The sequence below is a fragment of the Sitophilus oryzae genome, unplaced genomic scaffold (assembly GCF_002938485.1).
Source record: "Sitophilus oryzae breed Bouriz unplaced genomic scaffold, Soryzae_2.0 scaffold_1373_pilon_pilon, whole genome shotgun sequence".
Taxonomy (NCBI): Eukaryota; Metazoa; Arthropoda; class Insecta; order Coleoptera; family Curculionidae; genus Sitophilus; species Sitophilus oryzae.
Genome location: NW_022146030.1, coordinates 577723 through 604649, shown reverse-complemented (window position 1 = coordinate 604649; position 26927 = coordinate 577723). Strand labels below are relative to the sequence as shown.

At 30.5% G+C, this 26927-nt stretch overlaps 1 protein-coding gene and 1 long non-coding RNA gene across 4 annotated transcripts in view; one reads left to right on the top strand and one right to left on the bottom strand.

Moving 5' to 3' along the window:
* LOC115875333 (muscle LIM protein Mlp84B) overlaps positions 1–24730 on the bottom strand; it is a 36919-nt gene extending 12189 nt beyond the window's left edge. The window contains exons 1-7 of one of the 3 annotated variants that reach the window (XM_030890755.1): positions 24577–24730; positions 23054–23192; positions 18005–18161; positions 15746–15872; positions 9908–10004; positions 4504–4600; positions 1754–2050 (exon numbers count right to left, since the gene is read on the bottom strand). In XM_030890755.1, coding sequence (XP_030746615.1) covers positions 1754–2050; positions 4504–4600; positions 9908–10004; positions 15746–15872; positions 18005–18161; positions 23054–23168 — 890 coding nt within the window. In that variant the 5' untranslated portion in view covers positions 23169–23192; positions 24577–24730. Of the gene's footprint in view, positions 1–1753; positions 2051–4503; positions 4601–4873; positions 4959–6217; positions 6315–9907; positions 10005–15745; positions 15873–18004; positions 18162–23053; positions 23193–24576 lie in introns of those variants that run through there. The other 2 variants (XM_030890756.1, XM_030890757.1) reach the window with 2 other exon arrangements.
* LOC115875334 lies at positions 23213–25194 on the top strand. The gene is made up of 2 exons (XR_004049001.1): positions 23213–24476; positions 24551–25194. It is a non-coding gene; the product is annotated as an uncharacterized LOC115875334 (long non-coding RNA).
* Positions 25195–26927: the final 1733 nt, after the last annotated feature.

The following is a 26927-nucleotide window of genomic DNA, read 5'->3' as shown; positions in this document are numbered from 1 at the left end:
TGTCCGCTCTCCGCAACGGAATGTTAAAGAAAGCAAGCCTTAATGTGAAAACCGCATCTTTGAACCTCTACTCATAAACCAGAAACACTGTCGAATATGGGATACCCGGTACCTGTACTCGTGTATTGTCGTTTCGTGATGCTTTAAGCCCTTATGGGATCTCGGAATTCATTTAGTGTGAACGAATTTTTATAAAACTTTTTGCGTTATATTGTTTATAAGATATATTACAAAGTTTACCCATTTAAATTCGTTGCTTTCACTTTAGTAAATAAACACACATATACAAATGCATACATACAAGATGGCTCGGTGTTCCAAAAAAAATTCTGTAGTAGGATTCCTATTTGAGATTTGCACTCCAAACCTTTTACAAAATATGTGTTTAATGGTACTTCACGTTTCAAAAATATTTTTATAGATATACAGGGTGAGTCAAGTATTTTTACACTTAAGTTTTAGTTTTTCAAATGAAATGCTTTATATTTGTTTAGTTTAGTGAATTAGCTATAAAATTCCGGTTCCAAAAATACCTTAATACCATAGAATATACTGAGTGGTTTTGAATTATAACCACGTCCATGAGGACGCCAATCTAGACGTTCAGGAACCTTCGTATGAGAACTTCTAATTGAGACGATCGACTTATTGTAACTTTATCGCTAAGATACCGCCGTTCGCAAGCCTGGAACGTACATATTAACTAACGGACTATAAGAAGAAGACTAAATGAAGCAAATCATATGACAAGAAACCCTGCTTCGGGACAAGAACTTACTGGATCTGTTGACTAGGACCATGGTCTTAATGTAAAAATTATGAAATAATGTTAGTGTCTTCTTCAAAAGCGAACATCTCCAACAAAAATAAAGCTAATAAGAGAAACCAAAAAACAAACTATCGAGAAAAGATGTATTTATATGATAAAACGCTTTTTAGATTTCTTGCTGTTTTAACATATTCCACAGGGTGTTTCAAACTTTTACCAAAATATCAACATTTTGTTGTACCTCTTATAATTAACAGATGGGAAGTTTCATTTTTAATTTAGAAAGACATACTAAAAAGTCAAATAATTTGGCTACATACTGCTTAAAAATTATCAAAATCGACCCACTAGAACAAAATATATTAAACTTTAAAATACATCGAAGTTTTAAGGTGCCCATTTTTCGTGCCGATGAATGTATAAACATATACTGTATATGTAAAAACTCTACAATTTAGTCATATACTTTTCTTATGAAACTCGCTTTTATTTTTTTACTAGAATCTGAAAATCGATTAGTATATAAGGTGTTCATTACAAAAAACACAACTTTGATGTGTAACTTTTTTTGGGGACACCCTGTAGAACTATAATTTTAGAAAATTCTTTAAATTGACTTACATAAGCTCACAAAATTTCACTTCAATACAAACTTTTGTTTTCCTTGCAAAATCCGCGTCTTATGTGACGCGCCACCCTGTATAATTCGATTTCATTCAAAATTTCAATGATTAGAAGCAGAATAGGTATAGATTATGCATTAGATTGATTTATTTCAATTAATTTACTTAGAAAAAAAAAAATAAAAAAATTAAGAAGGAAATAACTAAGAATTTACTAAAATAAAAAATTAAAAGCAACGAAAAAAAATGGGTAAACATTTTAGTATTTTATCTATAAAACACAATACAGAAAGTTTCACATTAATACATTCACAGTAATTGAATTCCGAGGTAAAAGTCTTTGGGCATTAATAATACTTACGTTAGCCCATCGGTCTGCAAAAAGCCACTGCCGCAGGCGAAGCCGTAACCGTGAGGTCCCCATTTCTTGCCGTAGCAGGTTTTGCAGTATACGTCTCTGTCGGGTCCGTCGCAGGCGATGATGGAATCCAACGTCTTGGTGCAGTCGTGGCACTTGAAGCACTTGCGATGCCACTGGCGGCCCTTGGCCAATACCTCTTCGGCGGCGAAGACCACGCCCCCGCAACGAGGACAGCCTTGACCGGGAGCGGCCTTGATGACGGCCGTGTCGATGACGGTGATTTTCGGAGCTTGACCGCTAAAAGATTCGATTGGGCGGATTAAAACTGGTTGTTTTGAAGAATCACAAAATATATAGCATGATTTTCTTAGGTATTGCAAATTTACCGACTTTTTTTGAAAATTTACCGAATTTGAACATGGAATTACCGGTATTTACCGTTTTTATGATTACCAATACCAGCAAAAAAAAATAATAAATACAAAAGCAATCTTTTTCAAACCAGGGCAAAATTTACTATTACAGAATTCTTTGAATTTTAAGTAACTGAAAACAATAGAAAAAAATAATTTACTAATAAAATAAATAATAATTTTAAATCCTGAATTACTCAAAAAGTATTTCAATTCATATTGTATTGTAGGCACATATAACAAAACGCATTGTATGAACCTGCAGGTAATAAAACATGTTTATAGTTCAGGGTGGGTCAAATTCGACGCTTTTAAAGGGAAACACCCTTTTCTATAGAAGTTAGACGAAAACTAATATTGTTCACTAGAGCTCAATTTTTATCATAAACATACAACCAAACACATCGATATCTGTTACAACCTGCACATCGATATCTGTTACCATTTATGAGTTACGGGGTGTTAAAATGTGCATTTTTAACAAATCGCTGTAACTTTCTTGCTATGGTACTTTGTATTTTTGTCAAAACATTTTCAAAGCACTGTTTTTACGTTGAATTTAATAAAAAAGCGTTATAAACAGAAGAATTGATTTTTTATTTGGGACACTGTATATTTTTAATTAAGTGAAAAGTACTTAAAATTACCTTTCCAAAAATATAGCACACTTGATATTTTGTTATAGTCCCCTTCGAAATACAGAATGTTAATAAGGTCACCACTTTTAACTAATGCTTTGGACCCCTTATTGATGATCTGCCCTTAATGGAACTCTTATGAAAACATATTTTTCTAGCAAGACGAGGCACCGTCTCAGGACGCTGAAGTCATCAGCAAATTTTTGCGGTCATTTTGGAGAATAATTGAATAGCTAGCCAATATTCCAGCCGTTGGCCGTCGAGGTCGCCGGACTTAGTGCCTGTTATCCTTAGTGGATTTTTATTTTTGCGGAAGAATAAATGTTCTTATTTTAATAAAAAAAATTAAAATTGCCCGTATAATCTAGACAAGAATTAGAAGTACTTTAAAGCAGTTATGCCAGGATCTTTCACTGAACTGAGTTAATGAATTCTGTCCTTAACAGAAGACGGTCGATGTGTCGAACACCTGTAGAAAAATCTTATGTCTTGGTTTGCTATTAATTTTTATCGTTATTAGATGTACCGTATGATCGAGAAAAAACGGCGTTCAGTTGGCTAGGAAATGATGATCGATGACATCTCCCATATAAATTTACATATAAAATGACATCGATCTGCATTTCATAGCCATCGCTGACGCCGTTTTTCGATCATACGGTATATACCTACTTGATAACAGAGAGTGATACAACTATATAAGAAACCTTATATTTGTGTAAATTATGACAATGGAAGTTCGACATTTTTCGACAACAGTTTTGTTTAAAAAAAGCGTAAGGCTGTGTGTCGATGACTTTTCCCATATAAATTTACATATAAAATGACAGCGACCTTCATTTCATAGCCATCGCTGACGTTTTTTTTTCGATCATACAGTATATACCTACTTGATAACAGAGAGTGATACAACCTTGATACAACTATAAGAAACGTCGTAGTTGTGTAAATTATGACAATGGAAGTTCGACATTTTTCGACAAGAGTTTTGTTTAAAAAAAGTGTAAGGCATTCCCGTTTAGTTTGGTTTACAGTTTTTTTGATCTCGACTAATGTCTTGTCTACTGTAAACTTGTGTATGATAGATAAATTTGCATTTTTGGTTTCTAAACCAGTACACTTTTTGAACAATATTTTTGGACTTTGTATTTTTTAGACTCAATTAGAAATACTCGGGAGTAACTTAGATATTAAGTTACCAAACAAACATGCAGATACCAATCATGCCTTCTTGAATAATGAAAGTTTCATATTTAAATTTGTTGCTTTGATATAATAATATACATAGATACATACATTTTGTATCTTTTGGTTTTTCTGTGATACAATTATGTAAAAACACATAGAATATTCATACTAAAGATAATCTTGTTAATCCACCAAACTCGTTCGTTTAAAAATATTTTCAGTATTGAATTTTACTAGTCTTCAGTTACATTATAATAGTAATAGCATATAAATATTTGTTATTAGGTTATATTAATTAAATACTTTTTTTAGTAATGTAGTAAAGTGCCTTACAGTAATGATATAGATATGTTGGATATTTAATATCAAATAATATAAAAGAACATATGCCTTCCATTTTGTTTATTATGTATGTTACTCTAATTCCAGTTAGGATAAATAATAAATGCCAACAAACAACATTTAGTAGTTATTATTACTAAACAAAATTAAAAACAGCAATATTAAATACCTTTGCCACTCAAGATCCAAAGCATCTGACATAAGACCTAGGAAATTTCCTCCCGCATGGCCAATGCCGCGTGGACCAAAGCGTTGAGCATAGCAAGCTACATATAAAACAAGTTGCTTAGTTAGCTGTGTAGCTGCTCTATCTAATTTAATTTTATATAAGAAACCTTCTCAATATCACTTCAAACTAACAATTTGTTGTTGTATTAAGCGTTAGGTTAATTGTCGTCTTATTTGTCAATTTTCAAAACATGTTGTTACTAAATAAAACTCATAAAAGTGTTTTTGGATGATTGAGAAGTCTTCTAAGAATAGATTACAGAAGATTTAGCTAAAAAAATCACAAAACAAAAATTGAACACTGTAGTTACCTGACAGAGAAGGTGTCACTTTGTAAGGTGCCACCACCTTGACCGTAACCGTATCCTTTGGGTCCAAAGTTCTTTCCGTAACATACTGTATGACGAGATAAAGTAGTTATATAAGTAAAACTAAACTTTTATTGTAGCAGCCCATAGCGGTAAAAATTGAAAAAATTAGCAATTTTACGCAATATCTAAAGATATATTTGAATTTCATGTACTGGTATTGCGATTGAATTTACAATAATAATAACTCCATCAAATCGTAATGTATTTGATTTTATTGTAAAATGTTCCCTAACTGTATTGTAATTAAAATTTGTATGATTGGGGCGAAATCAAGCCATATCTGGTGTAAATTTATAAATTACATGACATTGTTATTGGTTCCTACTTCAATGGAGTACAAATATTTATAAATTGCCTTTATCATATTGCAATAAATTTGCATTTATGAATTCCGTTAAACATGACCTAATACAATGACAGAGAGCAGTAATATATTTGAGTCTTTGCGTGTTGATCAAACGTGAATTATGCAGTTTTTTCTGAGTCGTTGGTTAAAGTAATATTTGATTAAACTGCATTATAATTGAATCTAATTACAATGCACCATAATTCCATTCCAATTGCAATATAATGTCTAAATTGACTTTTGAAATCATACAGAACTTTTTTCGCCAGCCAATCTCAATTTATTATAATACCATATCAAGGGACAATACTTTGAAAATTTAACATTTCGTAAATTTTGATCTATCTTTACAACTTATTAATTAATAGAAATAATTTAATTTACTAAAACAATTAAGATTTTTATAGTACAAATATTATGTAAATACCAGAAGAGCAATAAAAGATACAAGAAAGACAGCTGCAAATTTTTATCATTTTTTATTCATAAGAATAGTCTGAATATTAAGAACCATAGTATCAGGTAACACTTTCAAATATTTTAGAACAGTGGTACTTGTTGATTGATGATGATTTCACATTCTTTTGGTCTTTTTATAACCTCACGTTCAACTATCAACATATGATAAGGACGTTGGATTGGGATGCGTATTGAAATTATTATATAGACCTTTAGTTTACAGGCTCGACAGGCAAAGCGCAATACTCAAAGACGAGCGAAGTCGACTGGCTGTTTGATGAATAGGCTGTAATTGTTAGAGGCATTTTCAACTTCAACTAGTGTTTTTATTTATTTATATGTAACTTTCTTTATAATTAATGATTTAAATTTTCTCCGTGAACAGCTCACTAAAACTGTCTTCATTTTCTGTGTTAATAGCTACGTTTTCAATTTGACCGCTATGGGAAGAATAAATAGTTTTTGGATTAGAAACACACCTTTACAATAGATATCCTTATCAGGGCCTTCGGTAACGTTGACTGAGTCCAATCGTTTGCTACAGTCGCCGCATTTGAAGCAAGATTTGTGGAAAGCCTTGAATCAAAACAAACCATTCTCAACAAGGATGTACACAGAACATAAATATATATTTATATCCAGTTAATATTATAAAATAACTTCTCTAAGATAGTTCTGAACATTTAGTATGTTTTATGTTCTAAGATATTTTACGCTATAAAGAATTAATTTGTAGTTTTTGATCCTTATATTAAAATAAAAGAAATGATTTTTGTTTAGATATAAACTTTAGACTTCAGATTTCAAATAAAGTTGGCCATAAGACAGCAGCTTATTTATAATAGATATTTCTAAATGATACTATGATGAGCAACAAGTGATCCCCAAAAGTTAAGAAAGCTAAATTATATTGGAACATATATACATATGAGTTTTATAGTTATTGTAAATTACCGAAGCGGTACACTTAAATTCAAGTATTTAAAACATTTTTGCGTTTGTGTTTATAAATATAAAATTTCATAATTTCTTTGTCCATGATATACCTATATTTAGTTTTTGTATGCTTTTTAGAATACCATTAATATTTATATACTTATGAATGGATAAGGTTTAAAACCATTTTCTAAAATTTAGGGAAAACTAAATTTCTGTTATTCAACAAAAAAATAATTTTTTAGTTTCTAAATATAAAATTTCATAATTTGTTTGTCCATAATATATATTTATTTTTTGTATGTTTTTTAGAATATGATTAATATTTATATACTTATGAATGAATAAGGTTTAAAAACATTTTCTAAAATTCAGAAAAAATTCAATTTCTGCTATTCATTTGGAATATTTTAAAAGTCTAGTTGTAGTATTATCGTGGAACAATAAAAGATACTTACAATTTAATTTGCAATTAATAACTGAAATATAAATTACGATTAATAATAATTTGTAGTTATCTTTAATGCACGTTTTATTTGAAATTCTTATGTTTTAAAATATACCAATAACTGTACCGGGTGGCCAACTAAGAATGGACGCCGGCTGTATCTCAGAAAATACTTATCGTATAACTTTAAGAAAAAAAATTCTAATAAGTAAATCGACCGTTTTCAAGTTCGAAAAATGTTGCAATTGAACAGTTATTTTAAATCTTACTGTTGTAATAATGGAAACATTTCTAATTTTTTTCATATAGATTGTTTTGCTCCATCTCATAAAATAAGTGGTGGGGAAGGTTAAACTTGCTTTTATTAAAATAAGTATAACTCTGGTTTGGGTCAGCCGATTTAAAACAAACTAGGGCTCGTTTAAAAGAGCTTTTCTTCCTTAATGATCTCATCATGAATCAGTATAAATATTGTTTCTATCATTTTTTTCGTGGTAGTTAGATGGTGCTGTTTGACATCATAACAGATATTGCGCTTTTACATAAAAAAATTAAATAGGAGGTTATATTATTATATTTCTCTTTGTACATTAAATAAAGCTCAAAATTTCCAAAATATCAGCGTAAGGCTGCCGCTTAGGATTATATGGTCTAAAAATTATAGTAGTAGGCTAGAAAACAAAAAGGGGTAAATTGTTTACGTCAAAATATCAAAACATATATTTTTATTACATTTTAATACCATTTAATTGTTATTTATCCAAGGTAGTTCTTGATTCGACCCCATAAATTAAAACCCAGGGATATTGAATCCGATGACCTAGCATGAAAATATGCCGCTCCAGCGTCTCTTTCTACTAAAGTAAGTGGTATCCAAGAAGCCCCACCAATCCAAGCCAAGTCCAATCATTCGCCATCCTAGAATTCCTGCCTAAACATGTACCGACCAACAGTCTTGGTGCTGAATTACTTGCATCAAGGGTAGATTTGGACCAGTAGTGCATATTGTTAATATTCGCATCTTCAGGGCTATATGAAAACTGACCCAAACGACATAAACTTTATAATATAATAATAAATAACACAAACATCAGGTAAAACACAAAAACAAGTAAAATGGATGAACTTGGATTAATAACTAAATGACGTTACATGAAATAAATTCCTAGTTTTCGGCCATACGAAATATGGCCGTTTCTGCTAAAAGCAATATGGCTGCACAAAATTCCTAAAAATTTTAATAATATCATTGATCGTCCGACTTTCCGACATTTTAATATGAGAACGTACGTATAATTAACCAAGAAATTATATAGATGGACTATAATGCTACATAAATACGTTTCAAAATTTATGACGTCATTTTGTTTAAGAAAACGCCCGAAATTCGGATGCATGAAAACTGAACTTAAACGTTTTGATATTTTGACGTAACTAATTTACCGCTATTTATTTCCTAAGCTACTACCACAGAATTCCTAGCTCTACTACTATAATTTTTAGACCATATTATTATAATCCTAAGCGGCAGCCTAAACTGATTTGTTCCCTTAATCTTAATATCTCCGGTTTGGGAGAAGATAGAAAGTTGCGGTTTGCGCTGATATTTTGGAAATGTGCTCTATTTAACTGTGCAGAGAGAAATATAGTCTCTTATTTAATTTATTTATGCAAAAGCGCAATATCTGTTATGATGTCAAACAGCGCCCTCTAGTTACCACGAAAAAAAATATGGAAAGAAAATTTATACTGGAGATCATTAAGGAAGAAAAGCTCTTTTAAACGAGCCCTAGTTTGTTTAAATAGGCTAACCCAAACCAGAGTTATTCTTATTTTAATAAAAGCAAGTTTAACCTTCCCCCATCACTTTATTTTATGAGATAGAGCAAAACACTCTACATCAAAAAAATTACAAATTTATCGTTGATTACAATAGTAATATTTAAAATACCTGTTCACCTGCATATTTTTGGGAAAGACCCTCTTTTCTGATAGGCTATCAGAGAAACGCCCCCCTAGAGGACATTTTTGGAACTTGAAAATAATTTCCAGCGATTTCTCTCGGTCGATTTAGTAATTAGAATTTTTTTTTCTAAAGTTATACGATAAGTAGTTTCTGAGATATAGCCGGCGTCCATTCTTAGTTGGCCACTCGGTACGACATAAGACGATATAAACAGTGTGTGTTGAATAAGAGAAACACAATTTATATAAAATTTAAAAAAACTTAAATTTAAAAACTTTTTCAACATTATATATTCACGATCAACACACACTATTTAACATTACTCTGAAAACTACAAACAGTAAATTGGTTGTCAAAGAGAAAAAATATAAAATTTGAAATAAAAAACTGATATACCTTAGTGCAGTATTATTTCTTGTAAATTTATGATAATTATAAACCAATAGGAAGATAGTCCCACTATAAATTGCATTTTAAAACATTTAAGGATAAGTACATGTTTCCTAGGCGGAATTATTATATTAGGGAAATTTTTGTAAAATCTACTTGGTAAAAAATATAAAGCACTCCATTAAAAAAACTACAATTTGAATATAAAAATACGTTCCAATCACGCGCTATAATACAGCGCATGATGATTGGAGTAAATTTCTGACATAGAAAATCTGGGTCGCTTTGAATGCAAAGCAAATTACTAATTAACTATGAACATTAATTGGATATAAATTAAATTCGACAGATATTAGAGTATGACGTCACATTAATGCATGTTATATAATAACCGAAACATGCTTAGTTTAAAAAAGTGATGGAGTTTACCATTGCAATATACACAACCATCAGGTCCGTCACAATGTGACGTAGAATCCAACCATCTATCACAGTTACCACATCGAAAACATATTTTGTGCCAGCCCTGAATCATTAACATATAGAACATTTTAGAAATACTCAAATTATATGAAATATATTTTTCGACAATAAATTCCGCATAAAATATTTTTTGTTAGGTGGAATACATCTTAAACTATTTAAATATTTTGGTAAACCCTCTTTTTCAATATTTAAAGATGTGTCTCTAAAAGTTTCCAAATATTACTTTTGAAAAATGATGGTTTTAAATACATATTAAAAAAAAGCAGAACCAAGATGGAACCAAGATGGAAGTGTTTTTTGGCTCATCCAATTTCACATCTTATGGGCTAGCCCTATCACAACTTTATTTATATTAATTCTAACCCATTTCGTGTAAAAGTTAAAAACTAATCTCTACAGTTATTTTTTTTGAAAAGAGGCAAATTTGTGTTACTATTTTACGAACAATTTTCTCTATTTATATTTTGAGATCATCCTGACCATATGGTATTATTCTATAACAACTTTTTATATATAAATAACTACTTTTAAAGATCTACACTTTTATACAGGGTGGACCGAAGTGTATTCCGGAAACTTTGGCAGCATATTCTGTGGATAAAAATAAGTTAAAAAGTTTCTATAAATGTATGTCCTAAAATGCTTCGTTTCGGAGATACAGGGTGTAGAAGTTTCATTATTATTTCGATTGTTTCCAAATAATCTCTGAAGTAACGTCAATATTTGGATGAAAATTGGTGTCTGGGAGTTTTTGACATGAAAAATTTGATTTTAATATCAATAAGACTCCTATTTATAGGGGTCGCCACCTACATGTTTTAACTGCTTTGAAGAGTAATCACTTTTCGTCCGTACATGTATAAAACTACTAAGTGAAGAAATATACATTTCCGTGATTTTTTACGTAAAGAATGTGTTTTTGGTAAAAATCGCTAAGAGCAACCGTTGTCAAGATATTTAGAATGAAAATAGTCAATACATGTCATTATTGACAAAAAATAAACATGTTGAATAGATAGTTATTTGATCGAAATGAAAAATATGGGAACTTTTTATTTTTTGAAATTAATCATAAATTTTCTTCGAAAAAATGATGATAAAACAGGTTTTGTTGAACTGTTGGGACAAAAACATTTCAAATTTATGATATCAGTCTACTCATTAGTTAGTCAACATGTTTAATTTATGTCAATAATGACAGGTATTGTTAATTTCGATTCCAAATATCTTGAAAACCATTACTCGTAGCGATCTTTATTAAGATACCTTTTTTACGTGAAAGACGCCGTAAATGTATATTTTTTACTCAGTAGTGTTACACAAATAGGGACGAAAAGTTATTACTCTTTAAAGCAGGAAAAAAACGTGGGTGGCGCCCTTTAAAAGTAGCAGTCAAATTTCTCATGTCAAAAAAATTCCAGACACCAATTTTCATCCAAATATTGACGTTACTTCAGAAGTTATTTGGAAAAAGTCGAAATAAAAATGAAACTCCTAAACCCTGTATCTCCGAAACTAAGAATTTTAGGACATAGATTTAACTTACGATTTTTTTTCTTATTTTTATCTGCAGAATATGCTGCCGAAATTTCCGAAATACAGTTCGGACCACCCATTTTTTTTTTTTTCGTTTGCGCATGGGGTGTAGAGGTATAAGATGGTAACCTAACGGGTAATAAGAAAAACTCGAAGTATGCTTTTAATTTTCCACCATGGCAGTAAATCTAATTCCTTATTAAGCGTGATAATACTGTATAAACTTTTTCTTATTACTCAACTCAATATTAAAAAATTCACAGATTTTGCAACATGCGCAACCATCTGAGGCGTATTGAAAATACCAGATACAAGTCGGCGGTTGTCGGCAATCACCTGTTTTTTTTACATTTTATATTACTTTGTGACGTCATTTGGAAGAGCTCAATAGAAATATAAAGAACTAAACCTTGTTTGGAAAGCAATTTGACATTCGTGACGTCACCACTCCGGCAGTCTGGTGCGTCCAGACCTGACGAGCCGAGCGCGAGACGAAAGCAAGACAAGAGCGAGACGAAAGCGAGACATTTTCTATCCATTTTTTACGCCAACCTGCCACGAGACAAGCCGAGTGGGATCATAGTGAAACAAAGCCAAACACATTAAATTGCAATTGAATATAACAAACGATGGTCAAATAATAACGCATACAGTAATAAATTTTTGTATCTTTAATATGATATTCGGTCTTTAACATGGTATTCATCGTCGGTTGTCCCCCTGTTGGCTGTTTTCCCTTTTATTCCTTACACGACGTTTTTTACATAATACGTTTTTTAACGTTTTTGGAACAAATTGTTAAATAAAAAAGTTATTGATAAGGTTAAGAAGCACATTTTAACATTACTATAGAGTATACAGGGTAATTCAAAACAGTGTTGCGGATATAACATATTTTCTAATGGGAATACCCTATTTTTTATTTTATTATTGGATTATACATACATACAATTCGGTAACTTTTCTTGCCATTTTTTGATGTTACTAAAATTAATAGATGTTGTAATAATTCAATTTGTTTAAAGAAATGTTGGATTTCGGTAGGGTAAAAATTATCAGTGACATAAAATTTGTAAATTCTATCAGAAAAAATGATAATACATACTATATGGTGTACGATTTAAAAATTTGAGATTACTTAATTTTAAATGGTCGAAATTTATAAATCAGAGCTAATATCTCGCAGTCGGACGGGCCTACCAAAAACACGTCCAGACTTTCGAGCTTTCTTTGATCGGCCGTTGGAAAACCGACAGGGGACGGATAGCAACGAGGCTCCGTGGGTTGACCCGCGACGCTTTCGCGAGACTCGTCCACACAGCGAATTTGGAATGTCTCGCGCTCGTCTCCCCAGGTTTAGACGCACCATCGTATCGCTGATCGCCATTCGCAAATATATTCCAGATACGTATGGTGAACAAGTGAACAGTTCGCAACGTTAAATAATTTTGATATTTAATTTTTATCGTGATGGCCTTTTATGAAAGTGTATACATAGAATTAATTGCATTAATTTGCAATAGCACTTCGAACCCATAGTTTTGTTATGGAGCCAGATTAAACCAATCAGAATGAGTATTATGTTACCGTAAAAGCCCGAATATTGGTTAAACGTAGAGTTGCCCACGTAGGAGCCCGAAATATACCAAAAAGTGGGTCACTTTCGGTTAACTCGCCGTACAACAAAATTTCACCAATTTTCTCAATAAAAATTAAAAGTTATAAATCATACTATTTTTTATAGATTAGGTCTATATTTTCATTAATTCAGAACCAACTAAAACCTAATTCTACTCTAACCTAAACTCACCCCTTCTTTTGCATGTTTCCGGCTATTACTTGGATATTCCTAGGTTTAACTAATATTCGAACTTACGGTGTAAATTTATGGAGGGCCCATAAATTTAAACTCGCCGTACAACAAAATTTCACCAATTTTCTCAATAAAAATTAAAAGTTATAAATCATACTATTTTTTATAGAAATGATGGAATAAGGATGAACGGGGTGCCAGACCAAGAAGATACTTGGAATGTAAGTGTTAATTTATACTCGAATTGAGTTGCCTCACAGTATAGGCATATTTTGAACCCTTACCGTGCATAGTTACTGTAGATAAAAATAAATTAAAATATAGTTGGCTCCAACGATAATTTAGTTTGCAGCTTTTCATCATACCTAATAAAAAAAATATTTTCCATTATAAAAAAACCGTGACAACCACTACTTATAGTATGTACCTACATATGTATTTTTAAACATCATGAAGAGATTTAAGTATAAAAAGGTGCCCATAATGTGAGTAGCGGTATTGACGGTTTTTTGTTATGAGGAAAATAAGCAGCAAAATATATTATCGACTGCAGCAACTATGTCTTCCGAGTTTACATTCAGTATGTTCAATTAATATGGAATATTATACCTATACATGCTTTTAAACATTTTCTACCATTATATTTTGATAGTTGAGTTTTTGAAATTATTTGTTAGCTTCTTAAACAAAACATACCCATAATAATTCAAATCTTTATCATCCAAGAATCTTCAAGACTTTCAAGAATTATGAAGTAATCTCACGTCAAATTTTTTTAAAATTATTGCATGCCTTAAGTATTTGCAAAGTTAACAAAAATATTTTTTGCATACCTTGCAATTAATATATTTGGTCTAATTTATCAGTTCTGCATCATATCCGAAATTCAGATTGTGTGTGACACAACGAAGAGTGAACGTGCAAAGAAAAATGGCAAGTAAAAAAAATGTAAAGTTTTAATTACTAATTACACAGTCCTTCCCTTGAGTTCTTCTGCCTAAAATCTATATTGCCTTCCCTAAGATTTTAAATATAAATGATTGAAACTCATAACAAGTTTACCACAATTTAAACTTAAGATAATTATTTAATTTTTAAATCCATAATTATATTAAAAAATGACACTTACGAAGTTAATAAATATTAACTATTTCTAGTTAATCATTTAATAATTATTCTGATAAAAACACGCTGGACTTTTTATTTCAGAAATCATACAGGCTATAATCATTAATATGACTATATGTATTAACAGTACTTAAATTAAAATTTATTTGAAGGAATGCTACTTGAAGTATTAACTCGGAATAATTATTAAAAACTGCTCATCGCGTTATCGATATCGGCGTCTTGTGACTGTTATCTGGCTGATTGGCCGTTTAGGTACCTATAGTTTGATTTCAGATAATGCAGATTTTAATGCAGATGTGCCATTTGTGGTTTTTTTATTGGATTTTTTTTACAAATTTGGTATACTCTATGAAGTGCTCATGTCCATTTTTCAATTATTAACGTTTTATAAAACATTTAAAATTAATTAATTAGTGTATAGTAATTGGGTTTGTTTATTTTTTATGAAATGTATTTTTTTTCTATTAAAATAAACATAGCTTTACTTACAAAATCCCTAGCTAGCCATTTTTAAATACAGGCTGTTAATTAAGTATCTGGCCAACTTCAGAAGGCGATTCTTTGTGTTTTTAAGGTAAAAATTTAATATAAACATGTGTCCGGAAATGCGTAATTTTAAAGATACAGGGTGTCAGGTCCTAATAGACATTTTTTTATTAATATCTCAAAGATCCGTTGGCCGATTTTGTTGAAATTTCGCCGTGTTGTGAATTTTGATAAGTTAGCACTAATTAAATGATAATAATTATTATTTACAACAATATTCAAACGGTAAAAACTTATCAATTTATCCAAATAAATATTTGACAACGCCTTGGATTCATTTGTTTTAACGCCTGGCGGTGGAAACCATGCAAGCTTTTTCTTTGTCCTAAGTTGTTAATTAAAAAAATAATAATCATATAAAAAAATATGGTAATTAGTCTAAATTTATTATTTATGTGATTCTGCTCTTTCTCGTATAACTTGCCCCTTGTTTGTCATACGGACATAGTTCGTTTAAAATAGCCAAACTGTACCTAACAACCCATACCTTGACATATTTTCTTTTAAAATAATATCGCGTTCTTTATCCGCCGGTCCAGACTCGACCTTGCCCTATTCGCTCATCAACGCGAGCTCTATCAATTTAAGTACGTGTTGACAGGCAGGTTATTGAACCCATGTTGCTTCTAGCATGTCGTTTTTTCAAAGATGGGTCCCATATAAACGCGGCCAGAAGTATTTTCAATACTAAAAATCCCATTTGTTGCGAGTATTTGGCACGCCTTGTAGTATAACTACTCTATTAAAATACTTACGCGTCCTCTGGCAAGCATTTGTTCAGCAGCATAAACGTATCCTCCGCATTTAGGACATCCTTCACCTTCAGGCGCTTTAGCGATAGCTTTGGGTAGCAAAGGAGCTCTATTGACTACTACGTCATCCCTATAAATTATATTACTCATGTTTTTCTTGTCTTTCCAACGTTTGCATAAATATCTAAACTTAATTACTAACTGTAGTATTAATTTTTGAAAATTTAAAAGAAATATAAGTTACTAGTTTACGTTAGTTTTTAAGGTTTTCTATATAAAACAACCCATTTCAAAAATTAATACAGAAAAACCCAAATTTAACAGATGAAATTAAAAAATTACCAACCATATTCAGTTATTTGCATCAAATTGTCTGTTTTTATGGGATAATTTAATAAATAATTACATTAATGTCGGGGAAATAAACTTTTATGCTTTATTTAATTTTACTGATTATAAGAAAGGTAGCGGTTTATTAAAAAAAATTAATGTAGACGAAAAAGACGTCGTTAAAATATGGTTGGTTCTTTTTTGACTTGCTTTAAGAATCTAAAACAAAACAAAAATAAATAACATATTATAAAAAAATATGTGCAAAAGTAACACAGATAGTGCAACAAGAGAGGTTAGCTCCATCTTATTCTAGCGATAAGCTGTTGCCTGTTATCTAAGATAAAAAGAAAATAGTTTTACATAAAAGAAAATATTTCGTAATGAGAGAAGGATGACTGCTCTCGATTCTTTTATTTGATGTTATTATTGAGTGCAATAACGAAAGTGTAATCTAAATTGAGGGCACCCCCCTTATCCCATCACAAGTTAGGTTAGGGAAGGAAGTCACTAGGCGGTGTTAGATTATAGCGCTGCTGTTTGCTAGCCAAATATAAATAAAATTGTCTCACCGTTTTAGCTTTGGAACACCAAACATCCATAATATTCGCAACGTATACAGGGCAATACACTTTTTTAACAAGAACAGTAGGATCGGAACTTTAGGAATGGGAAAAATACAGGCCACAATATCCACAAAACATTTCTCGAGACATAAGAACAGACACAAAAACTTTAACGACATTAAACACAGTTTAAACTTAATTTTATACTACTATATTTTGTTTGTTAGCACCAAATCAGTATTAAGAGGGTTTGTTAAATTTTAGAATTTTTTTTTGTAGAATTTAGTGACATTATTTGCTGGTACCAAAAAACAATTTACTTAAAATGTTTAACTGGATATTGCGCCAGAAAAAACAGCACAACCAGCATCTTGTTTTAAATTTTAAATTTATTTTTTATAATCCAATTATTACAAATGAATAATCAAATCTTATGTAAACGAAATATAAGTATTAAAATATTCTAAATAATAAATCTATATAAATAGTATAATGTATCATAAACAAATAAATAATAACGGTGGATGGATGAAAAAGGTTTTTGACGACGCATTTTCTGATGGTGTTTTGGTTGTCGCCTCAATCCTTCGGTCGATCCGATTAGTTACTGTGATACAAAAAAAGCAAATCATGCTTTTGAACAAATAATTTTGGCATCGGCTTAACAAAAGCAAGCTCAACACGTCTGATTAGTTTTTACAAGCGACTACTCCAAACAATTCATTGAATAAATCAGTTAAGATACTTTAGTAATCTTTAGATCATAATTAAAAAGTAAATTAAATGATCAATAACAATGGTTTTATATCAGAATAAAACTCATCTCAGGGTAAAAGTAGTTTTGGTATGACAAAAGCTTTCAGAAGTGTTAGCTTGCAGTATTGAGGCAGAAAAATAATTTGGACTAAGATAAGGACAGCCCTCAATTAAAGATTTCATTAAAACATATTTGGCCTTCTACCGATAACCAAACCTACATACATGTACAAAACACACATACATAAAATAACAGTAACAGTCACGAAACAACTGTCGATGGAATGAAAATGGAGAGAACTTTTTCCATTTTAAGTTGATTAATAAAATTGAAATGATTGAATACTTATTTATAAATATTTACAAGAAAAAATATAAAAGTAGGCATATGTAAAGGGTATTGTGTCTCACTAGTAATTGATTTTAGAGTAATGTGTCTTTTGTAAAGTACTTCAAATTATTGGCTTTTAAAAAAGAAACATAGCCGATTTTTGTTAAAATCTAAGAATAGGGTTCTCGGATTAAAGTTTTTAGTTATCAATAGTTTGCAGTACTGTTCTTCTAGTTGTTTTTGGTTTTCGAAAGGTCAGCAGAGTGTGTGGACACTTACCCTTGGAGGTGAGATCCAGTGTCCATGCTAAGACAACCGGCACCACCGCCGAATCCGTAACCTTTAGGTCCGTATTTGCGGGCGTGGCAGTTTTTGCAGTAAAGTTCAGCCTCGTGTTCAGTTACGTTGGTGGAGTCTAACATTTTTCCGCACAAGCCTGCAACAAAGTATTATTTATTTAATAAAGTTAGGTCGATTATTCCATACTTCAGTTTATTTTGCAATATATGTATTTAGTATTTAACATAAAATTTTGGGAACCATCTTTTCCGGATTTTCTTTATTGTAAATTTAATCTACTACCTATGTTGTATTATTATCAAGAAATTAAGTTTTTTAACTAAAAAATTTCCAATTCTCTTTTTTAATTCCAAATTTTCGAGAAAAAAATTTCGCCAAAGAAGTCTCATAATAGTATTTCTGGGGTCGAAATATATTACCTCTAAAAATATTTGCACTTATTTAACCTGACTCACCCTGTATATCTTAGTTAATCAACCCTAATTTAAGAGGAGATTAATTTTATATTAATAATATATAATTTAAGATAAAAATATTTCTTTTAAGACCAGTTTTTTAAAACTACACTTATATGTGGTTTAGAATCATTCATTGGAACAGCTTTAGAGGAATATTTAGTGATATACATACTGATGAATAGAATTCTCTCGAAATGGATTATATTAGACGTAGTGCGATATTATGCAAACTAGACAAAATTGATAAAGAAGAAATCAGAATGAAAATGGGTACATAACCCAATAGTGGATAAAATCGAGGAGAAAAACCTTAATTGTTTGGACATCTGTTACGCATGAAACATAAATGTCCCTATAAAAACCTACATTTTGTTACCCCCTGAAACAAGAAAAAGAGACGGTTCTAGAAGATCATGAAATGAGGCTATTATAAGAAAGATGTTCTCCATCATAACAACTGGCGGTTTACAGTGAGTATGCGACGGTAGTAGCGACAACCCTTGTTACAAATCTACCCCAAATTGAGAATATTAACTCACCTCTTTCTGTTTCTCAAATTTCTGTTAAAAGTAAGTTAGGCCCATTAGAAGGCGATATTTAATTTTGAAGCTTTGACGATATTTCCAGATTTCTAATAAATATTATCATCAAGTATAAATACTTATATCAATTTAAGAATAATTATTTCATGCTATAGGGGATGATATTTCATCTCATCTCACTTAATTCATTAAAATATGTATTTGTTTTATATTCAGTAGAACTATTTCGATTTTTCGAAATACACGGAAAATTAAATATCTTCCTACTGGTGTAGAATTATCTAGTGTACATCTAAAAAACCAAGAAATAGAAGCCTGCAATGAAGAAGTCACAAGCTAGAAGAACAATTGGCTGTCTGAATGGAGTATTTTGGAGTAATGAAATAGGGAAAAACGGAAGAATTTATTGAATATACGAGATCCTGGTAAAGAGCAGTCTACTCTATGGTGCAGAGACTTGGCGAATAACGGAAGCCAACTAAATAAAACTGAAAGTGGTAGAAACGGACGCCTATAGAAGAGCCTTACGAATTTCCTGAAGAGATAGAATCAGAAATGAAGAAATCCGACAAAGGATAGAAAAAGAGGGATCCTTGGCAACCGACATCGAACACCAACAACTTGTGTCGTGCGGATATGTCCAGAGGATGGATGACACCCGATTTCCAAATCAAATTATGCAATGGATATCCCAAAATCGAAGAAAAACTTGGAAGACCCAAGAAGACTTGGAAGGAGGGTTTAACGAGAACAAGGGCAATGGAACGATCGAAGGACGTGGAAGTTAGGCATCGGACAACGTCGTAAGACGTTCTAGACCAATATAAATGATGACGATATAGAACTATTTCGATTAATTTAACTTTAGTCGATCTAGTATTATAATGTAGAGGTAAATGATGTACCAACAAGATAGGTTCGTATTAAAAATAAATTAGGCTGGCTACTCTCTAAGGGATGAGTCATCATTTTGGATTCATTTTCGAAGCCTCAACATGTATTTGAGATGATTCTGATAGATTTTTTTTTGTCTCAGAGATATTTCCGATTGATGTTTCTTAAATAATTATCATCCTGTATAATATAAAATATAATTTATTTAGTTTCGGGAGCACTGCTATTTCCTACAACTTTTTGTTGTGGTAAACTTTGATATGCAGTGCTTTTTTGATCATATCTTTTATTCCATTAATATGAAGTTACGATTTTCCAAAGTTGACATAGTAAGGGTGATAGCTTATTAGATAAAGAATAATGATTCTCAAAGTTGTTAAAAAACATCAGTTGGTTAGTTTGATAGAAGTAAATTTATAAATAATTTAAAATTTAGTTTATTGCATCTTTTATCGACATTTTAAATTATTTTTTAAATTTTTATTTGAATTCCATTGAATTATCTTTTCAAAAATAATACAGTTAAAAATACACATTATATTAATCTGATTTCCCATAATGCCTGAAATTCTCAGTATTAATAGAATTATAATCAGAGAATTATTAAGTCCAGAGTATCAATTATTAAATGTCGTTTAGTTTTAGATTCAAGTCTAACTCTTAGGACACTTCTTTAAGATACTAAAAAATATATTTAAGTAATCTAATTTTGAAAAAGAGTTTTTAGGATCTGTCTTAGTCTCGTATATTACAGCTCAGACGTAATGTTGTGTAAAATTATTCGTATTATTGTTGTAGGAAGTCTTATCCAGGTTGTCCTTGACGATTTTTTAACAATTTCTAAACGAGTACAAGAATAATTCATAAAATTTCAAAAATTAAGTAATATCTAAAATAAAAATTAGTTATTTCACTTAGCAGGTGCATATTTTATGAGATCGGTATGTTCGTAGGCGTGAATAATTTGTTTTATCAAGATATTTTTAACATTTTCCTAAAAATCTATTTTAAAGTAAATGAATCACATCGACCTTGTTATATTTTTGGATAACTGTTTTATGTAACGTCGAATAGCTTCAAAGTTATTTAATTTTAAAATCGTGTCGACACTCCCTGCACAAATATTGGAAAGATGTTCGATACGACGAAATATTTTTGGAAATGTAGTAAACACGTCTCGAAGGTGTTATTTAAATACCTAAAATAATATAATAATAGTTATAACAGCAACTTTTATAAAAATATTGTAATTTACGGCTTTTTTAAAAATATCATTAATACATAATTTTGACTTGACTTTTCATGGATTAATTTTTCATGGACTATTGCCCTTTAAGTCACTATATTGATATTGTGTCTACATAACTATATTTTTTTGACAAAAGAATAAATATATTGTTTCTTCTGTTATTTCGGGTGTCGTCTATTGAATTCATCAGGAAATAAATAAATGTTTGTGTTCAGGAAATGTTTTAACAAGTACATATTATCTGACTGTTTTCTTCTTCTAATATAGACTCACCGGCACGAACAACGAGCACCTTAAAATATTGATGCATTTTAAAGTTTTATATAAATATTGTGTTCTATTTTTTCCGATTTTGATAATTTTTTAAGCAATTTGTAGCTAAATTATATGACTTTTTAGTATCTCTTTCTAAATTAAAAATGAAACTTTCCATATGTCAATTGTAGGAAGGAACATAATATGTGGAATATGCTAAAAAAGCAAGGTGCAATGCATTTTAAAGTTTTATATAAATATTGTGTTCTATTTTTTCCGATTTTGATAATTTTTTAAGCAATTTGTAGCTAAATTATATGACTTTTTAGTATCTCTTTCTAAATTAAAAATGAAACTTTCCATATGTCAATTGTAGGAAGGAACATAATATGTGTGCCTCTAAGTGCATCTTTTCTCGATAGTTTATTTTTTGGTTCATCTCAATACTTTATTTTTTGGAGATATTCGATTTTGAAGAAGATATTAACATTTTTCTGTAATTTTTACATTAAAACCATACCTTTGCTATTGGTCTCAGTCAACAGATCAATGAAATAGTGTTTAGGATTTATGAAATGTCACTGTTATTGAAAAATCGTTTTATAGTCGGTGGGCTGATGGGCAGTTACTATAGCAGAGATGATTTTATGTCCAGAATCCGCTATAGTTGCTTTAATTGAAAATGATAGAGGTTTATTTTTTATGTCGCTAATAGGATTTAGGTGTGCACGAAGCATAGTACAGTCGCTGCCTCGAGACAAGTTTATATGCTAGTCTAGGAACCTTCGTATGAAAACTTCAAATCAAGACAAATTATTTATTTATTGTAAGTTTATCGCTAAGAAACAGCCGCGTCGCGCCGGCGCCGTTGGCCAGTTTTTCAAATGTGTAATAAATTGCACCTAAGGAACGTACATGTAAGTGAACGAAGTGTAAAAAGAAGATTAAATGAAGCAAATCTTATGACAAGAACATCTGATTCGGGACCACAACTTACTATGTCTGTTGACTAGGACCAAAAGCAAAGGCATGGTTTTAATGTAAAAATTACGAAAAAATATTAGTGTCTTCTCCAAAAGGGAATATATCCAACAAAAATAAAGCTGTTGAGATGAACAAAGAAACAAACTATCGAGAAACCATCGATCTACCTATATGATAAAATTAATTTTAAATTCCATGATGTCTTAACATATTCCACAGGGTGTTTCAAACTTTCACCAAAATATCAACATTTTGTTTTTCCTCGTATAATTGACAGTTGAGAACTTTCAATTTCAATTTAGAAAGATATATTAAAAAAGTATAAATAAAATCAATAAAAAAACTCAATAAAAGTTTAATAAAAGTCAAATAATTTAGCTACATAATTGTTAAAAAATTGTTAAAATCGGCCCACTAGAACAAAATATATTAAACTTTAAAATACATCAAAATTTCAAAGTGTCCGTTTTTCGTGCCGATGAGTGTAGTAGAGAACAAGACATACTTGTTTTGTAAATGGTTATAAAGAACTACAAAACATTCTTTTACACATTTTGAACTTTAGAAAATCTCATCAGAATTTAATAAAGATAACGAACTTATAATACATCATAATGAAATAATATTATATTTTCTCCCAACTTACCGCATTTAAAACAGGATTTGTGGAATTTGTATCCTCCAGCCACACGTTCTTCGGCGGCATAGACGGATTTTTGGCATTTGGGGCATTTTGGGTTTTCTACTGGCTTGAAAGGCATTTTGGATTATTTATTTTAGTCGACCTGTAACAAACAGAACCTTAGTAAATTTACGAAATACGTTGTTAAATTTTCAATACAGAACGCATGTTTTTATGTTACCAATGTGTCTCCGCTTATACCAGTTGGGCCACTTGATCTATTTTGATTTCTTTTAAAGTTCTTCTAACATGAATTTGCGAATAGTTGTATTAATACTTTGAAATATCATATTGATTATTGCGATATAATTATAACTATCTAATCTACTGATTTTTTTAATAGAAAGTAGTTTACAATATTAGATTATTTTTGATATACCTTTAAATTCTTTACTTTTTGTATAAGTTTAATTATTTAAACTTTACTTCAGGTATTATAAGTCATAATACCGTAAGGATGTAGTTTATTTAAATACTCGGTTAACTACAAGTTAATACTTAAAAAAGTAATTAATTGTCATGTCAGTGTCTCCTTCTCGGTTACAGATTACAGAGGGTTGGTAGTAACATGAAAATAGTAATAGTAATAGACTAGACTAGACAAATTAAATCTATGATATTTAGCCTTTAGTTCAACTTCCATTAAAATATACTATCGCGTTATTGAAAAAAAACTTATTTGACGTTGAACGAGTTGAGTTCTTGGTTGTTAATATTTGTAAATTGGGCGCTTTTAACCGTTAGATTAACCGTAATTAATTACAAAAATAAAGCAATTACTAAGGTGTTTTTGCTTCTCATTTAGTTGGTATCTTTTTAAAGGTTATCTTGGAAAAGAAGAGGCTAAAAACTAGTATCTTCCAAACTTTTATCTATCTAAAATGTTATCTTATATATTTACAAAAATATCTGAAAGCACTTGTAGAATAGAAATTGTAGGTTTTGATATAGTAAATTTATTATATCAGTTTAAGATAATTTTTGGAAATATTTATTATTATAGAGTACTAGTAAAGTTTATACAAAAGAAGAATTGTTGAGATGTTTATTAAAAATTAAACACTTCCTGGATATAAATTCCAAATTAAATGTCAAAATTTGAAAAGAACTTATTTGTTTAGTTTAATATTAAAAGTTTAGTTTTAAAATCCTTATTATCGCATGTGAGAGAAATGCCGCAATTCCTTACTAGGCCACTTGGCCCGTTGCCAGACGTCAAAAAGTAAACACACAAATTCAAAAATAGACCCGAACTGGAAGGACGCCAAGCATCGTTACCAGTTACCAAATATGGCCACAGACGTAACCTATACGCTGTTACTATATGAGCGAACTAAGAACCGACACACCGTCGTCGTACACTATTGCTGTGAGACACACGTAGCAGGTCAGTCTTTCGATAGCGGAGACACTTTTGTTAACACTGTTAAGAGCACACTTTATTTTTTTTATTTGTTTTAGATATTTCGACTTCTTTAATGGCGTACCTGGTCGGATCGTAAAAACTAAGTGGTCTAGGAGGGCTCGGATCCTCTTAGAAACAACCACCGTATTCGAATGCAGGGGCAGCAGGCCGAACCGGCCTAGTCTATGGACTTTTTGCACACGGAACTCAATCGGGAAGGTAGGGAGGCACTCGCCTGTGTGGCCGTTTAGAAGGAGAACCGACACGGGCTATTTTTGTAAGGCGAGTACGATGGTGTGGAATTTTAGGGAAATTCTGCACCTTTTTCAGGAATGCCATATCACTTTACCTGGACGTAAAGGCCTGCGTAAAAATTACAATCTTTCCACAACAAAAACGTTCAGTATTATTTTAGATCTGTTTTAAAGCATTTTTGTTGTAAATATTTCTAAGAAATCTAGATTTTATTCAATTTTTAAATTCTGTTCAGCCCTTAAAATATTATTTTGATTATAATTAGGTAATTAAAGTAAAATATACTTTCTCAGTAGTGGTAAGTTTAAAAAACTTATTATAATTTAATTTTAAATTTTGTTTTGTAAAAAAAGTTTGTATTCCATTCACTGTCACTGCAATAATGCTTCACATAAACAATGTCATATCTATTTACTCATAAGAAATAAAATTTGTATTAAAATATTATATGTTTTTTTTGTTCCTCATCAAACAAGTGTGGTTTTTTATTCTGCTTTAACTTAAGAGAAATTATTTTTTTGCAATTAATAGTTCTTAAATACACATATTGAACATTGTTTTTATTAATTTTATTATTTATTTTATAATAATTATTATTTTTCTAGCTCCTAATATAATAATAATAATTTTCCTCTACAAATAGATCTACGGATTTATTTTTTAAAAATATAAAAAAAGTAAATATTATCCTATGTTTAAAAATATCAGCGGAACAAGACCGATGAAGGCACATACCTATAAAACACATAACAGAACGTTCTCCAAAACTGTTGGTAATATTAAAATATTTTTTTTTATGATTATACTTTACGTGATATATTTTATTATGAAAGTATAACTTATTTTTAAAATAACATCTGTTTTGATGAAGTCCGCATCCATTGTTTAGTATACATTTCTTAATTTTTATTTTTTATTAATTTTAAATATCCGTTATTTAGACTATTCACAATATTTAGTTACATTTACATATTTATTTACTTACAATCTAAATGAAAGTATCTTCTAATCAATTCTTTATTATAGCGTTGGTAACGAAGAACATAAGTTAATAATAAAAAGTGTTTTTTCTTGATCTGGTGACATATTCTATAATATAAATGTTTGAAGGACCTATAGATGCTGGAGTGACTGTTGCAGGACCCTGTATATATGTCGCAGGCGTATAGAATAATCCAGCTTTCTGCAAAAAGAGTAAGCATATTATAAAACACCGGCATCGGCATTTAAAAGAAAATAAAAGAATTTTAGATATAAATTAAACAATTACGATATTTTCTATACATTCCTGTAAAAAGACTGCCTGTTTTCAATCATCAAAATGCCAAATCGATACCAGGCAGATTAAAATATGATCAAAGATCAGTCAGCTATGAACATAAGCATATTGAAAAAATTGCGCTTACAATATTTAATTAAATTATTTATTAATAAAAATTATTAAAAATGCCACATATTGTACTATAAAAAAACAATAATTATTTATATCAAAATTTCATTTTGTTTAGGCGGAAACAACTTGAACCATATTTCATAAATTATAATTATAAGTAACGTCATTTTAAATACAAAATATATTAAATACTTTATATTGATATTCATTTAATTATTATATTCTGTATTTTGTGCCCTTATTTTCTAATTTTGAAAGAGAAGTTAAAGAATGTCCTTGGATAAGTTAGGTTAAATCTGACTAGTTTTCATTAGGCATTTTGAAGATTGACTGAACAAGGGGTCTTTTTGAAGAAATGTACAGCAAATGCAAATATCATCATTGTTTAATTTATCTAATTCTCACTAGGCATTTTGTAAACTGAAAAACTGAAACTGAAAATAGATAGGCCCTTTGTAAAATTTCCTGTTTTTGTTTAAAACGCTGGCGTTTTATAATATTTTTAGTCTTTTTGCAAAATGTTGAATTACTCGATTCGTCTGCGACACAGTGGGGGGCAGTGGGATTCGTCTGCGACACAGTCGTCTGCGACAGAGAGGGGGGGCCCATGGGGCCCGGCCCCCCCCCTAAAATCTGTAAATTGGGTTAAATATTAGGCTTTTGGGTTAAAAATGTCGCCCTAAAAGGCATATTTTGCATTATTTTTTTTATTTGGGTCCCCCTAAAATAAATTCCTGTATCCGCCCCTGCTGAGACATATACCTACACAGTGAGGTACGTTCGTT